The 14197-nt window shown below is 44.2% G+C and overlaps 1 protein-coding gene across 2 annotated transcripts in view; it reads left to right on the top strand.

Annotated features, from left to right (window-relative positions):
• LOC135198050 (zinc finger matrin-type protein 2-like) overlaps positions 1 to 14197 on the top strand; it is a 46084-nt gene that overhangs the window by 13605 nt on the left and 18282 nt on the right. For both annotated transcript variants that reach the window (XM_064225439.1, XM_064225440.1), the window contains exon 4: positions 6115 to 6244. In XM_064225439.1, coding sequence (XP_064081509.1) covers positions 6115 to 6244 — 130 coding nt within the window. The remainder of the gene's footprint in view (positions 1 to 6114; positions 6245 to 14197) is intronic.

Below are 14197 nucleotides of genomic sequence, written 5' to 3'. Positions count from 1 at the left end.
ATTGAAGCTTGTTTAAGACCTCTCTTATCATCCCAAAGGAAGGAAAAGCATAAATGTCCAGTCCTGTCCAATCTAGCAGCATTGCATCTGTTCTCCACGCTAGTGGTTCTGGAATCGGAGAACAGAAAATGGGAAGGCGATTGTTCCTCGATGTGGCGAACAGATCTATCGATGGTCTTCCCCAAAGCTTCCAGAGGTCCTGACACACTCTCTCGTTCAGAGTCCATTCTGTTGGTAACACCTGATTTAGCCGACTCAGTTCATCTGCAAGTACGTTCATTCTCCCTTGCACGAATCTTGGAAAAAGGGTGATCCTCTTCTCGTTCGTCCAGGTGAGGAGATCTTCGGCTATTTTGTTGAGAGAGAACGAGTGGGTCCCTCCCTGCTTCCGTACATATGACAATGGTGTGGTGTTGTCCGAGTAGACCGCTACGTTTCTTCCGGTGACTAAGTGGGCGAACGCTTGTAGCCCTAAGAGGATGGCCTTTAATTCCTTCCCATTGATGTGCAAGGTCTTTTCTCGTTCTGTCCACAGACCTGACACTCTCTTGTCTCCTAGGAGGGCTCCCCATCCGCTGTCTGAGGCGTCTGAGAAGAACTGCAGGTCGGGGTTCAACATGACTAGGGAGATTCCTTCTTGTAATCTTTCCTTCGAATGCCACCAACGAAGATCCATCTTTATCTCTCCTGTCAGGGGGAAAACTAGTGAGTCCGACTGTGTCTTCCGAGACCAATTTGCTTTCAGGAAGAACTGAAACGGCCTCATGTGTAGGCGTCCTAACCTGACAAAACTTTCCACTGAAGCCAGGGTCCCGAGTAGGCTCATCCATTCGAGCAGGACGGGTGAACCAGAAATTGCTGGACTGTCGACAGGCAGGAATCTATCCTCTTTGAGGAGAGAAAAACCCAAAAAGCTAGAGAGTCTAGTATCATCCCTTAATAGAGAATCCTCTGAGTTGGAATCAATTGAGACTTCTCCGTGTTTACTATGATACCCAATTGTTGTGTCAAAGTAAGCGTCTTCTCCAAGTCCTTCACACACTGATGACTGGATCTGGCTCTCAGGAGCCAGGTGTCTAAGTAAAAAGCTGTGTTGATCCCCATCAAATGTAGCCACTTTCCCAGCGGAGCGAGAATCTGAGTAAATACTTGAGGGGCGGTTGACAGACCGAAGCAGAGGGCTCTGAACTGGAAGACTCTCTTCTTGAAGACGAATCTCAGGAACTTCCTGGAGTTCTGATGGATGGGGACATGGAAGTATGCATCCTTCATGTCGAGAGATACCATCCAGTCGCCCGGTTGGATGGCTGACATTACCGATCGACTGGTTTCCATTCGGAATTTCATCTTCCAGACGAAGAGGTTTAGAGCGCTTACGTCCAACACAGGTCTCCATCCCCCTGATGCCTTGGGTACTACGAAGAGCCTGTTGTAAAACCCTGGGGAGTTCGTGTCTGTTATTTCCCCTATGGCCTCTTTGTTGATGAGCACTTCTACTTCTTTGGCTAAGGCCAAAGCTCTTGTTGATCCTGTCGAGTATGCTGTCAAGCAGACAGGTGTATTGGACAGTGATGGATCCTGCATAAAAGGGATCACATATCCCTCTCGAAGCACCTGAATTACCCACTGTTCTGCTCCTCTTCGACTCCATTCCTCCCAGTAGTCGTGGAGCCTTGCCCCCACGGGTGTGTGAAGGACCTTCCGATCATTTCTTTGTCTTAAAGGAAGGTTTCTTGGTAGACTTGGAGGTGGTTCGTAGATTAGTTCTTGGTCTCTGCTGCCACCTCGACTTACCTCCTCGAAAGGGATGTTTTTGTAGAGGAGAAGCTTTGGCTCCTGTCGCTGGAGGTTCCTTAGGTCTTCTTGCTGACTGAAAGAGAAGATCATTGGTGGACTTTTTCTCTAGGTCCGACAGCACATGCTTGATGGTTTCTCCTGGAAACAGGTGAGATTTACTCAGGGGGGAGAACAACAAAGCCAATTTTTGGTTCGTGGTTACTCCTCGAGATGTGAAGGAGCACCACCGTTCTCTCTTCTTTAGTACTCCCACAGTGAATAGGGCGGCCAATTCCCCTGAACCGTCTCTCACTGCCCTGTCTGCACAGGACAACACATTGAGCCAGTTGGCAGAAAAATCCTCATCTAGAGACTGGCAATCTTCAATTTTCTTGGCTAACGCTGCAATAGTCCAATCCAGAAAACTGAAGAGGTCAATCAACTTGTATAAGTTCTTCACCAGGTGATCTAACTCGGGTGAAGAGAACAACACTTTCGCAGCCGAGAATGCTGCTCTTCTGTGGGAGTCCACAAGACCGGAGAAGTCTCCTTGGGAGGAGGCAGAAACTCCCAAAGAAGGCGAACGAAGCCTTGCCTGACTCCCTCTTCCTAGCAAGCGTTTCTTCTACTTCCTTCAGTGGTTTCTTCGAGGACTGAGAAAGAACTGGTTTCGGTAACCCCGAAGGCGCTGATCTCCTATCCTTCACAAACAGCGACGGAGGTGAAGAAGTCGAAGCTGGTTCAAAAAAGTACAGATAAGTCTGTAAAAGAAACCTTAACAGACTAGAATAAGCAGAAGAGGGCTTCGAATCCTGGTCTTGAGTTTCCTCTTGCGACAGGGTGGCTGATACCCCGTCTTCCTCTTCCGTCTGGCTCGTTGTCTTCTTCAAAAAGACCATCAATTCTTGAAGTTGATGTTTAAAGGGACCCAAAGCGGAATCCTCTAGCAAGGGTTTGGCCTTCGCATCATCCTTAGGCGAAGACGAAGTCGTGGCTGTCGTACAGCTCTTCTTCGAAAACAAACCACTGGGAGTCGAAACAACACGAGACGTATGCGGCGAATGTGGCGAACAAGTCAAAACTCCCATCGATACACAGCGGGGTGAGTCAGTCTCTCAAGCGCGCAAGTGCTGTAACGCACGTGAGCGTCTGACTCCGTCCGAAGTTACGCTATCTGAAGAGAACTGATGATCTTCCCTGAAAAACTGGTCCGGCGCAAAACTGCAGGAAGGTTGTGGACTCCAGTGCTCCTTGGATTTCTTAACAGGCGGCGACATCCCTCTCGTACGCTGGGCATGTCTCTTCAACGGACGCAACACTAAATCACTCCACACTTTTCGCCTCGACACAGGCGACTGCACTTCCGAGTCGAACAACAACTGCGTGTCACTGATATCTACGCCTTTCCAGCGGCGTTTCCTGGGCACTCGCGTGTCGGCGACTGACCGTGGGCAAACTCCCCCAGTCTCCCTCCGACCGTTGGTATGTCTTCTCCTGGGAGCTGGGGAGCAGGACAGGGACCTTGGTCTAGGAGAACAGGGGGAACAGACAGCCGCCTCCTTGGACACGAGACTGACACTTGGCCTAACACTGGCCTTTTCACTTGACTTCTCTACGAATGCACGAAACGACATACCCAAATCCATAGTGGATTTCGCCAAGAACTCAAATTTTTTGTCCATCTTGGACTCTAACAAGGAAATGGTGTTGGGATCGGAAACATGGGATACCTGGTCTGGAGTAATTGGTACTGAAGTTGGAGAACTATCAATAGGTGAAATATCGATAAAAGTGGAGAAGATAGTGACGGTTTGTTTGCCTCTAAAGGCACAGGAGTTATCTCTACTCTAGTTTTACTACCCGCTCTAAGAGCTGCTTTCCTTTTCCTATCTTTGTCCATCTTATCCAAATGAGGTTGAAAAGTCTTGCAACCTTGTTCATCTAAACTATGGCACTCATCACAAGTTAATTCCTTTCTACAGCACTGACCCCTACATTTAACACATTTGGAGTGCAGATCGTAACATAGTTTAGCTAATCTAGTTTTGCAGCCACTGCTGTAAAACCTAACTGAAGAAGAACTAGCATCAGACATCTTCGTAATAACTTGTTAGTAACTAGGTGGCTAACTGATGAAGCAAAAAAAGTCAACCAAGAAATTGTTCATCACCAAAAACAAAAAGAAAAAATCCACAATGGCGACGAAAGTCGACTGCAACAACAAACCACCGGTGTTACCCCGTGGCAGGCAGAAAACGAATTGAAGTCTAAAGCTCAGCAGTACCCGGTATTCCCGAAGTGGGCAGAATCTGTATCACCTACACAAACAATGGCAGTGCTGCTACCGCCGCCAGGAATTTGAATTTTCGACTGCCAGGTAAGAAAGCGTACAGCTAATGTAATTGTTTGGTAAGTCACTTATGTGAAACTCAAAAATTAATACTAGCATTGTTTGGTCTGGACTGTATATAACCCATTCTTTCCAAGTGAGCTGCTGGTTTGAGCCTTTACTGTTTCCTATTTAGGTTTTCTTTGTTGTCATCCTTTGAGATTGTGGTGGAGAGTGTAGGTTCCATTTTCGTTTTATTGCCTATTTGGAATGGATAAGAGAATAGTATAACACCTGTCTTTACTCTTTAACCTGATGGAAGCATATTTTACATTAAATGTAGCAGCAAGGATTGTTCTTTCATGGCCATTGACTGCAAGATTATTTGAAGTACAGTATAAAGAGAGGCAAGAAGCTGACAAGAATAGGAAAAGGGTTTTTTCTAAAGCTAAGATAGGAAGTAATGTTAAAAGTAAGAACTTTCAGGTTTTCACAGTGTGTCAGAGAGTAGCTCTTCCCCCTCTTCCTTTGTAATCTTTCTCTCTCTAGATTTTTTTTCTTCATCACTTAAAGCTCCCTTCATTTTTTAAGATATGAGGTTTGGGAAATTCTTATCTGATGTAGGAAGTCTTAGGACTATGCTTGAAAACTGCTGGAGCTTACCACCTCTACAATTCATGTTATTACCAACCCAAATGGATCATACTATTTTGGGTTTCCCGTGTGGCAGAAGAGCCAATGCCCTCCCTTCCATTTAGCCATACCTTAGCCACAGCCCTGAGACACTCCCTCACTGTCGGCGGTACAGTAATGTGCAGTATGCAAGGGAGAGGAAGTGGTGCTTGTCTTTTGTTTCCTTTCTCCAGAACAATTTGGTACAAGTTGCATACTTGTTGGTGCATTGTCACTAAAGGATGCTCATGGTAAGATCAAACATAGTTAAGCTAGGCAAGGTGCAGTAGACCTAGTTGTATATCAGTGCGTTTATTCTCGACCTGATTCTGTCTCTCCAGCCTTTTAGGAGGCTGTGGACATCTAGCAATTCCTATCCAGGATCCTGCTCTAGTTCTCTGGTTACGTCCAACCTTCATTCGGCAGCATCACTTTAGAAGGGTGCTTCACTGGCTTCTCGAGGGTGTTCTTTCTGGTGCCAAATCTCTTGTTCTCCTTGGTCTCCCAGACATTAGAGGAGGTTTATTCATGCAACTGGAGTCAAGTGTATAAGTGTAATTAGTCTGCTCATTTAAGATTTCTGTTGCCTTGGGCACCATCCCATTTTAAGGCATTTCATTTGAGTTCTCGTTTTCCCTTGGCATTGTGCCACCTACCTCGATCCCCTTCCTTTTGTGCATTGAATTCCTGACAGACAGGTTGTGATTGTTCAGTAACTGCATTTGTGATTGCAGTCTTCTTTGAGACCATTGATTATTTTTCAGCTTCCTCATATATATGCTAAGTCTTTTCAGGCTTCTTTAAGGTGCTCTAGGTTTCATCTACACCAATGAATGGTGCCTTCCTTGTTCAGGCAGATTTATCCTGCGGCTTTGATTGCTACAGTATCAGTAACACAAAGTACTGGTTTGGGCTCCTTCTCAGCCAGATTTTTTGTTTTATTGCTTCAGATGATTTCAGCTTGGGCACTTGCTGCCACATTGTTGGCACTTCTGACAATTTCAGTGTGGGTATCAGCTGCCACATCATCTGCACTTCATATGATTTTGGCATTTGTTCCAACTGCTACATCATTGGCATGGGAGTGTGCTAAAGTGGAGAAGTTTTCTGCATCTGATGCCAAGGCACAAATTGTTGCCAGTTCTTTCTCTTCCATGGAGCAAGTTTTTTCTTCCTGGAACGTCATTCATCCCAGGGGATTGTGGATAGGAAATTTTCCCAATTTTCCATCTTTCTTTTATTGTTTATCTCTTGAATAAGTGGAAGGAATAAAAATGTGCAAATTAAGATTATCTGCTTTTCTTTAATGTGATTGCAAATATTAATTTTTTCCACAGCTCAGAATCAGAAGGCCGTTCCCGTGAAACGAGAGTTCTTGAAGCAGAGGGACTACAAAGTAGACATCGATTCCAAACTTGGAAAGAGCCAGGTTATAACAAAAACTACCCCTGCATCACAGTCTGGAGGGTAAGTTTAGGGCTGCTGTTGAATAAAATATTCATTTTAATTTAACTTTCTTCAGAGCTTATGATAATAAGGCAGTCCCCGGTTTATGGTGGGGTTCTGTTTCTGGCAGTTCGCCATAACCCGAAAAAAGCTGTAAACCAGAGCATCATAATAATAATGGGAATGAATGGAGCTGTAAAACCAGGTTTTGTACATGAACTTTCCTGTCAGATATATACAGTAAGTCCTCGGGTTACGCTGGTCTCGACTTACGATGTTTCGTGGTTACGAACGCGCCCCCATAAAAATATAAAAAAATAATATTTTGCGTCGTTCCGTCTTACGCGGTTTAGCGTCGTAAGCAACGTAAACAAACGCGAACTAGTTCCGGGCGCACGGCGGAAGAATACGCTTTGTGGGGGAGAGGACGGCGTCGCTTCGCTACGCTCATTCCTCGCCCATACGCCATTTTGGTTGTTTACACTGCCTCTCTCTCCCTCGTGTTGTATCGTTTTTGTAACTTTTTGCTCTTTGTTATGGCTCCCAAGCGCAAGGCGGACTCTTCTGATGGTAGTGCATCGAAGAAAAGAAAGGCCATCACCATGGAAATTAAAGTGGACATTATAAAGCGATCTGAGAAGGGAGAAACGCCAACAAACATTGGCCGCTCGCTTGGCCTTAGCCGTTCGACCGTTGCTACCATTATCAAAGATAAAGAGCGCATCGTTGAACATGTGAAAGGATCTGCTCCTATGAAAGCGACAGTGATAACTAAGCAGCGTAGTGGTCTAATAATTGAAATGGAAAGGTTATTGGTGCTTTGGTTGGAAGACCAAAATCAACGGCGTATCCCAGTCAGCCTTATGGTGATTCAGGAGAAGGCGAAAAGATTGTTTGAAGCGTTGAAAAAAGAAAAGGGGGAGGGAAGTGAAAGTGAAGAGTTTGTGGCTAGTAGGGGTTGGTTTATGCGATTTAAGGCTCGGGCCAATTACCATAACCTTAAATTGCAAGGTGAAGCTGCTAGTGGGGATGAGAAAGCAGCGAGGTGAATTTCCTAAAGCGTTGTCTGAGATAATTAAGGAGGGGGGTTATTCTGCCTCAGCAAGTGTTTAACGTAGACGAGACAGGTTTGTTTTGGAAACGTATGCCTAACCGCACTTACATCGCCAAGGAGGAGAAGTCAGCACCCGGTCATAAAGCCAGCAAGGAGAGGCTAACTTTACTTCTTGGGGGTAATGCTGCTGGCGACTTCAAACTGAAGCCCTTGTTGGTGTATCAGGCTGAAAATCCAAGGGCACTCAAGGGCATTTGGAAGGGTCAACTACCGATTAATTTGGGAGTCCAACAAGAAGGCAATGGGTGGGGGGACACTTTGCAGTGTTTGAGGACTGGTTTTCGTAGAACCATTTTGTTCCAAGTGTGGAGCGGTATTGCGCCTCCAAGGGTATCCCCTTTAAGGTGTTGCTAGTGCTGGACAATGCCCCTGGACACCCTGCCCAGCTGGGAGACTTCAACCCTAATGTCAAGGTGGTTTACCTTCCACCTAATACCACGGCCCTTTTACAGCCTATGGACCAAGGAGTGATTGCTTCGTTCAAGGCCTACTACCTACGAAGGACAATTGCTATGGCTTTACAGGCAACTGCAAACCAAAAGGTACTTGACTCTGAAGGACTTTTGGAAATCCTACAACATCCTTGATGCTGTAAAGAACATTGCTAATTCCTGGGAGGAGGTTAAGCAAACAAACATGAATGGTGTCTGGAAGAAAATTTGTCCTCAATTTGTGAATGATTTCCATGGGTTTGAGGACACAGTTCAGCTAGTTGTCAAGAACGTTGTTGCCCTGAGTAAGGAAATCAATTTGGAGATGGAGGTTGATGATGTTACAGAGCTGCTGGAGTCTCATGGCGAGGAGTTATCTGCTGAGGACCTGATACAACTGGAGAAGCAGATAATAGAGGAAGAAGAAGAAGCACCCACCCCAGAGCCTAAGGCTTTCACAAGGCAGGACTTGATAAGAGGTTTTGCAGAGTTGCAGCAAGCGTTGTCAACTTTTGAGGCTCAGGATCCCAACTTGGACAGGTTCACTAGGGTTTCCAGAGGCGTCATGGATTTGATGCAGTGTTACAAGGAGATCTTGGATGAAAAGAGGTCGCTCTCTGTTCAGACTAACCTGGAGCAGTATTTTAAGAAGGTAGAGAGGCTGCAGGAGATCCTGTACCCTCTACCTCAGCTGCCTTTGCTAATCCAGACTCGCCTGCCCCACAATCTCCAGGCACCTTCTGAATGTTCTTGCTAACCCAGACTCACCTGCCCCAGTATCTCCAGCACCTTCTGTAGGTTCTGCCTCACCTAAAGACTCACCTGCCCCAACATCTCCAGTAGTATGTTCTGCCTCACCTCAAGAATCACCTGCCTCAGCATCTCCAGTACTAGTATGTTCTGCCTCACCTCAAGAATCATCTGCCTCAGCATCTCCAGCAACTTCTGGAGGTTCTTTTTCTCTTCACTAACCTCCCCCAGTCTCTCCAGCACCGCAGCTTCCTCTCCAGTGTGCAAGCCAATCAAACTAATAAAGGTAAGGAATTGTTCTCTCGTTGTTATTGATAGGTATTTACATTAAATCATGTGGTATTTTTCAATGTTCCGACTTACGCTGAAAATCGTGTTACGACGCATCGTAAGAACGGATCAACGTCGTAACTCGAGGACCCCCTGTACTTAGCTTACGTCTCTGACGTCACGACAGAATTCAAAACTCGCGGCACACGCGACAGGTAGGTCAGGTGATCTACCTTACCCGCAGCTGGGTGGCGGTTGTATGAACCAATCTCCCTTTCCAGCCAGATTTTCTCTGTCGCCGGTTTCGACTACACCTGTGGTCGTTTACCTCCTGATAGTTTAATTCGTTTCTCGTTGCCTTGGATATCTTTGGACTGACTTTCGGTGAAGTACCTGATCTTGTTGGCTTGGCATACGCGCTTGTGGATTGTTTTTGGAAATTGGTTTGGATTTTTCTTTGATTTCAAGATGTCTGATGTAGAGGTTAAGAAATCTGCTATGTTTAGGGTGTGTTCTATATATGAATGCAAGGTGAGGCTACCGAAAGCAACGGTAGATCCTCACACAGTATGCTTGAAGTCTAGGGGTAATGAATGTTCCTTTATTAACCCTTGTAATGAATGTGAGAAGTTGGATGAGGGTGAATGGAAGTCTCTTTCTTCCTACTTAAGGAAGTTGGAGAAAGACAGGGTGAGAAAAGCTTCGTCTAGAAGTTCTAGTAAGTCTCGTATTAGCGAGGTAGAAGTAGATAATCCTGTCGTAGCACTAGATCCTTCTCCCGTTTCAGCTCCTGCTCCCTGCATCGAACCCAAAGATACGCCTTCGGAAGTGGCAACCATGAGAGCCACGATCCTTAGCATGGAGAAGAAAATTTGTTCGTTGCAAGGTAAGATGAGTGATAGTGCAAGTGATTTGTGCAGTGCCCCCAGTGCAGTGGAGGGTGCGTCTGATGGGCTCCTTAATGCTTCCAGGCCTAGACCTCTTCCAGACTCCCAGTCCCAGTGGAGGAGGAAAGTCAACAGCCGCAGGAAGGTTAGGGAGAACCCCCACCGGTCAGGCGTCCCCTCGGTAGATCCTGATGCTCGTTCCCAGGCTGCCTTAATTCGCGCCAAGAAGGAGGTTTTGCGACAATGCTTCTCTCTTCTTCATCGCCTCTCCTAGAAGAGGATGGAGCGCCTCGGATTCCTCTCGACTGTTGAAGAGAGCCTGGAAGGCTCCTTGGCGGCCCTTCCTTCCAGCCCGGAGTGTTTTGCTGGAGGAGCAGCCTGAAGTGGACATCAAGAAACCCAGGAGGGATCACGGAGTACTCTTTGAATTTGGCCTAGCCTAACTCCTTTCTTTCTCTATAAAAATGAATAATTACCCACCTGTACGATTTTCTTTTCCAACTCCAGTACACTCCAGAAATCACCTTAAAACACCAGCACCACAAGACTTACGACCCAAAAAACAACTCCTACCAGACAGAGAGCTCTCCCCTACCAACCACACACCACACACGTGCTTTCTACTCCCCCGTGTTATTGTTTACATCCTGCCGACGCCGCCGCCATCTTGTCTATGACGTCACAGCCTATGACGTCACAACACAACTTAAATACATCAACAGACACCTTCTAGAATCTACCACATGTTGTCTATATATAGGACACCCACCATATTTCAATCATTGCATAAAATACAACAATGCATCAAAATACCCATAAACAATTATACAATATATCACTATTATACCCTAACAATTATCAATATATAATCACACTTATCTCTTTCTCCTCCCTCCGACTGTTCCCTAACCTAGTATTCCCCTCTTAATTTCCTTCGTCCTCCAACTCTTTATTTCTACATAATTTCTAATACATTAAACCCCTGAAACTCCTGCTTTAGTGCAAAAATCATCTACGTGTGTACACAAAATGCCTTCCAATTTATTGTTCTTTCCAAAAGAATATATTAGGTTCTAGTCTACTTCTCTCACCTTGAAGCTCCTTCACTACTTTCACCACTTTACAATACCATGCTTTTGCTTGCATCTTGAGCCCATAGACTGTTTTCTCAACTTCCATAATCCCATCCAACCATCTTCCTTGGTGGCTTCAAGTACACTTCTCTTTGTATCGTCACTTGTAAATATGCAGTTTTGACATCCAATGTATAACAATTCCAATTTTTCACCTTTATTATGGTTAGACAGAATTTTAAAATTTAAAAAATTTTCAGCATTGCATGTGGGAGCATCCTTTTCCCACTCAGCATTTCTTCTTCAAACCCTCTAGCTACCAATCTTGCTTTACATATCCTTTCCCCCCCTTTTATCTTTTCAGTTACTATCCATCTTGTAGATATGGCTTTTTGTCCAACATCATTTACTCCTCATATACCTGGTTATCTCTCCAACTTAGAAGTTCTTTTTCTTTAGCTTCCATATGCTTCTATTTTCAAATCCCAGCAACACCCTCCTCTTCATCTTCAATTTTTCTACCTGACTTTTTTTTTTATAATCCCTCAAGTTAACCCCACCCTTTGTTTTTCACCTGACTGTGACGGTCTCGTTATAATTGTACGAATCAGCCCATGCTTGGCTTGATCTTTTTCCTGCAAGACCTAAAATAGGTCCATTCTTCTACTTGTCCTGTTATCATTGTTTATAGCCCTAACTCTATTTCCCTTTTGAATTTTGGTATCTCTTCCATTAACTCGCTTTCTATTGACCCACTTTGCCCGTTATCTTCCACTGTTTCCTCTATCACCTCTCTTTCTATAGTCTCTTCTGTGTCTGCATTCCTTCTCTCACCCATTATCTCCTCTCCTTCCAGCCAATCTACTTTCCCTTCATTTGGGCCATCTGACCTACCTTTCACCCCATGGGATTTATCTATTCTAGCCGATATCTCTTCTGTATCTGGTGATCGTCGTTGAACCTCCTTGTCACATGTATCCTAGCTACTTCTCTTAAAGAATCCCCATGTTTGACTATTATTGTTTTCCCCGATACTCCCACTACCTGAGCAGGTCCTCTCCATTCATTTTCATTTTCCCTCTTATAGAATACCTCATCTCCTACCACTGCTTCTTCAAATTTAGGTGTTCTCGATTGTTTTTGTTTTAGCGACTATTCTTATTTTATTACAGGACTCATTTTTTATAAATGCTTCTCTGGCCTTGTGCATTGCATTCAGTGTGTCCCTTACCATACCCTCTTCCATCCCTTTTCTCTGCTTGCAGGACTAGAACTTTCTTCTCCTATTAGGTTAGGCAGTGAAGGTTTTTTCCAAATACTAATTGGTTGGGAGAGAAACCTCCATTATTCATTAAACAGTTCCTAGCACTCACTACCCATTTCAAAGCTAGGGACCAATCTACTTCCTCTTCCTCCATCATCTTCCTTACACTTCCCTTGATCATGCCTACGGTCTTTTCACATAATCCGTTGCTCCACGGAGATTCTGATGCTGTGGCTAATACTTTAATATTCCATTTTCTGCCATCCTCCTTACTTTTTTATTTTGAAATTCTCCCCCATTATCTGACAATATTTTGGAGGGTGCTCCAAATATAGCAAACCAGCACTCAAAAAGTATCTTTATTATAGTTTCTGGTTTTTCTTATCTTTTATCCCAACAGGCCTGACAATATCTCGTTGCCATATCCACTATTACCAAGAACTTTCTCTCTTCTATCTCTCCCACATCCATCGCTACGACTTCATTGAACGTTTTACTCCAAGAAAGCCTACTACCGGTTTGGCGGGGGGTTTCTTTTGTATTTTTTACAAACCTCACAATTTTTAATCAGTTCCGTTAGTAACTTTCTTATTTCCTCTTTTTCTTTTTCGATTAACCCATTACTCCATTGTGCTTCCTCTGTTAGCTTCCATATTTTATCTCCACTTCCATGACCAAACTGTAAATGTAATTTCTTCATTGTGTTCTTAATTTCCTCGGATTCTTTCCCTTCCAACCCTCCAGTAATAATTCTTCTACCTTTCCTCCTCCTTATAGGCACTCTTAAATGACCCTGTTCGTCTTCTCTTAACTCTACTTTCATTTCCCCCTAATACTTCTACTATGACACAATTTTCTTTCAAATTTTCATTTTTGGGTCATACCCATTTTACTCATGGTTTGCTTACCTATCAGCCAGGGTATATCACCTTGCAGAATTTCCGTCTTCAAATAAAAACTTTCTGTTTTAGTATCACAGGTATTTCTATTATTCCTCTGGACTTATAAGATGTTCTCACCAAAATTAAACACTTTATTAGACTCTGTCCTAGTGTCCCTCATTCTCCTCAAACTCTTCCTGACTCAAATCCATGACAATACGTGCTAGTCACAATTCCCCGCAAACTGTTGATTTACACCCTGTGTCCAAAATTGCATCAACCACCTCCCATGATGCTTCCACTATTTTATTAACTTCTCTACATAAACCTCTTCTTCTGTCCCATTTTCTGTCCTTATTTTCTTCTAGTCTTGTTTCAGTTTTCTTCCTATATGAAAATTCTGAGGACAATCCCTAGCCCAATGCCATTCTGAGCTGCATATGCACATACTGTTACCTTCCCTTCTTTGTTTATAGGATTTCTAACCACCCCTTCCTCGGTTCCATCTTCCCCGATATCTTTGTTGGTTTTCCCTCCCTCTCCAGAACTGGCATTGCCTTCTGACGAACCCCACCATTCCCGTTCCTCTTTAGTCCCTAATCCCTCAAATAGTCTTTTCATTGTTTGCGACATGTTTCCGTACTCTAGCTTTTTCTTGCCCACAAGCCGATAATACCATTTTTGTTTTTGATTTTCCGTGAGATTTGCTTGCTCTATTACATGATACCCCTTGACTTCGCCTTCAAGCGCGCCTTTCCCCATTGCTCTTTCACACTCAGATGCTGCCTTCTCGTATCTAATTAAATAGTCCGCCATATTTTCACTAGATTCTCTTCTTATTTAGAAGGTATCTTTTTATTCTACCGTAATTCTCCATTACCGAGTCTTTTAGATAGGCTTTATCTAGTTTTCTCTAGGATTAACTTTGGACCTCTGACCCAGTAAGTTTATCTTTATCTAATGCTTCCACTAGCTCTCGGGCTTTCCCTTTTAAGCTCATTCTCATTTCTATCGCCGGGTATTTTGTATCTTCTCCATACAACAATAGCCAATCTTCGGCTTGACCTTTTCCATTCTTTGTATTTTCTTCTTGATCCCGCTAAACCTAGGACATTCCCTTCTCCACTAGTAGTCTCCCTTTGTTCACTGTCGGATCCAGGCATCTTTGATCAACCACGCTCTGCTACCAGTTTGAATTTTGGCCTAGCCTAACTCCTTTCTTTCTCTATAAAAAATGAATAATCTACCCACCTGTACGCTTTCTCCAACTCCAGTACACTCCAGAAAATCACGCCTTAAAACAC

The sequence above is a fragment of the Macrobrachium nipponense genome, chromosome 21 (assembly GCF_015104395.2).
Source record: "Macrobrachium nipponense isolate FS-2020 chromosome 21, ASM1510439v2, whole genome shotgun sequence".
Taxonomy (NCBI): domain Eukaryota; kingdom Metazoa; phylum Arthropoda; class Malacostraca; order Decapoda; family Palaemonidae; genus Macrobrachium; species Macrobrachium nipponense.
The sequence above is the reverse complement of the archived record's forward strand: the minus strand, read 5'-3'. Positions and strand labels throughout refer to the sequence as shown.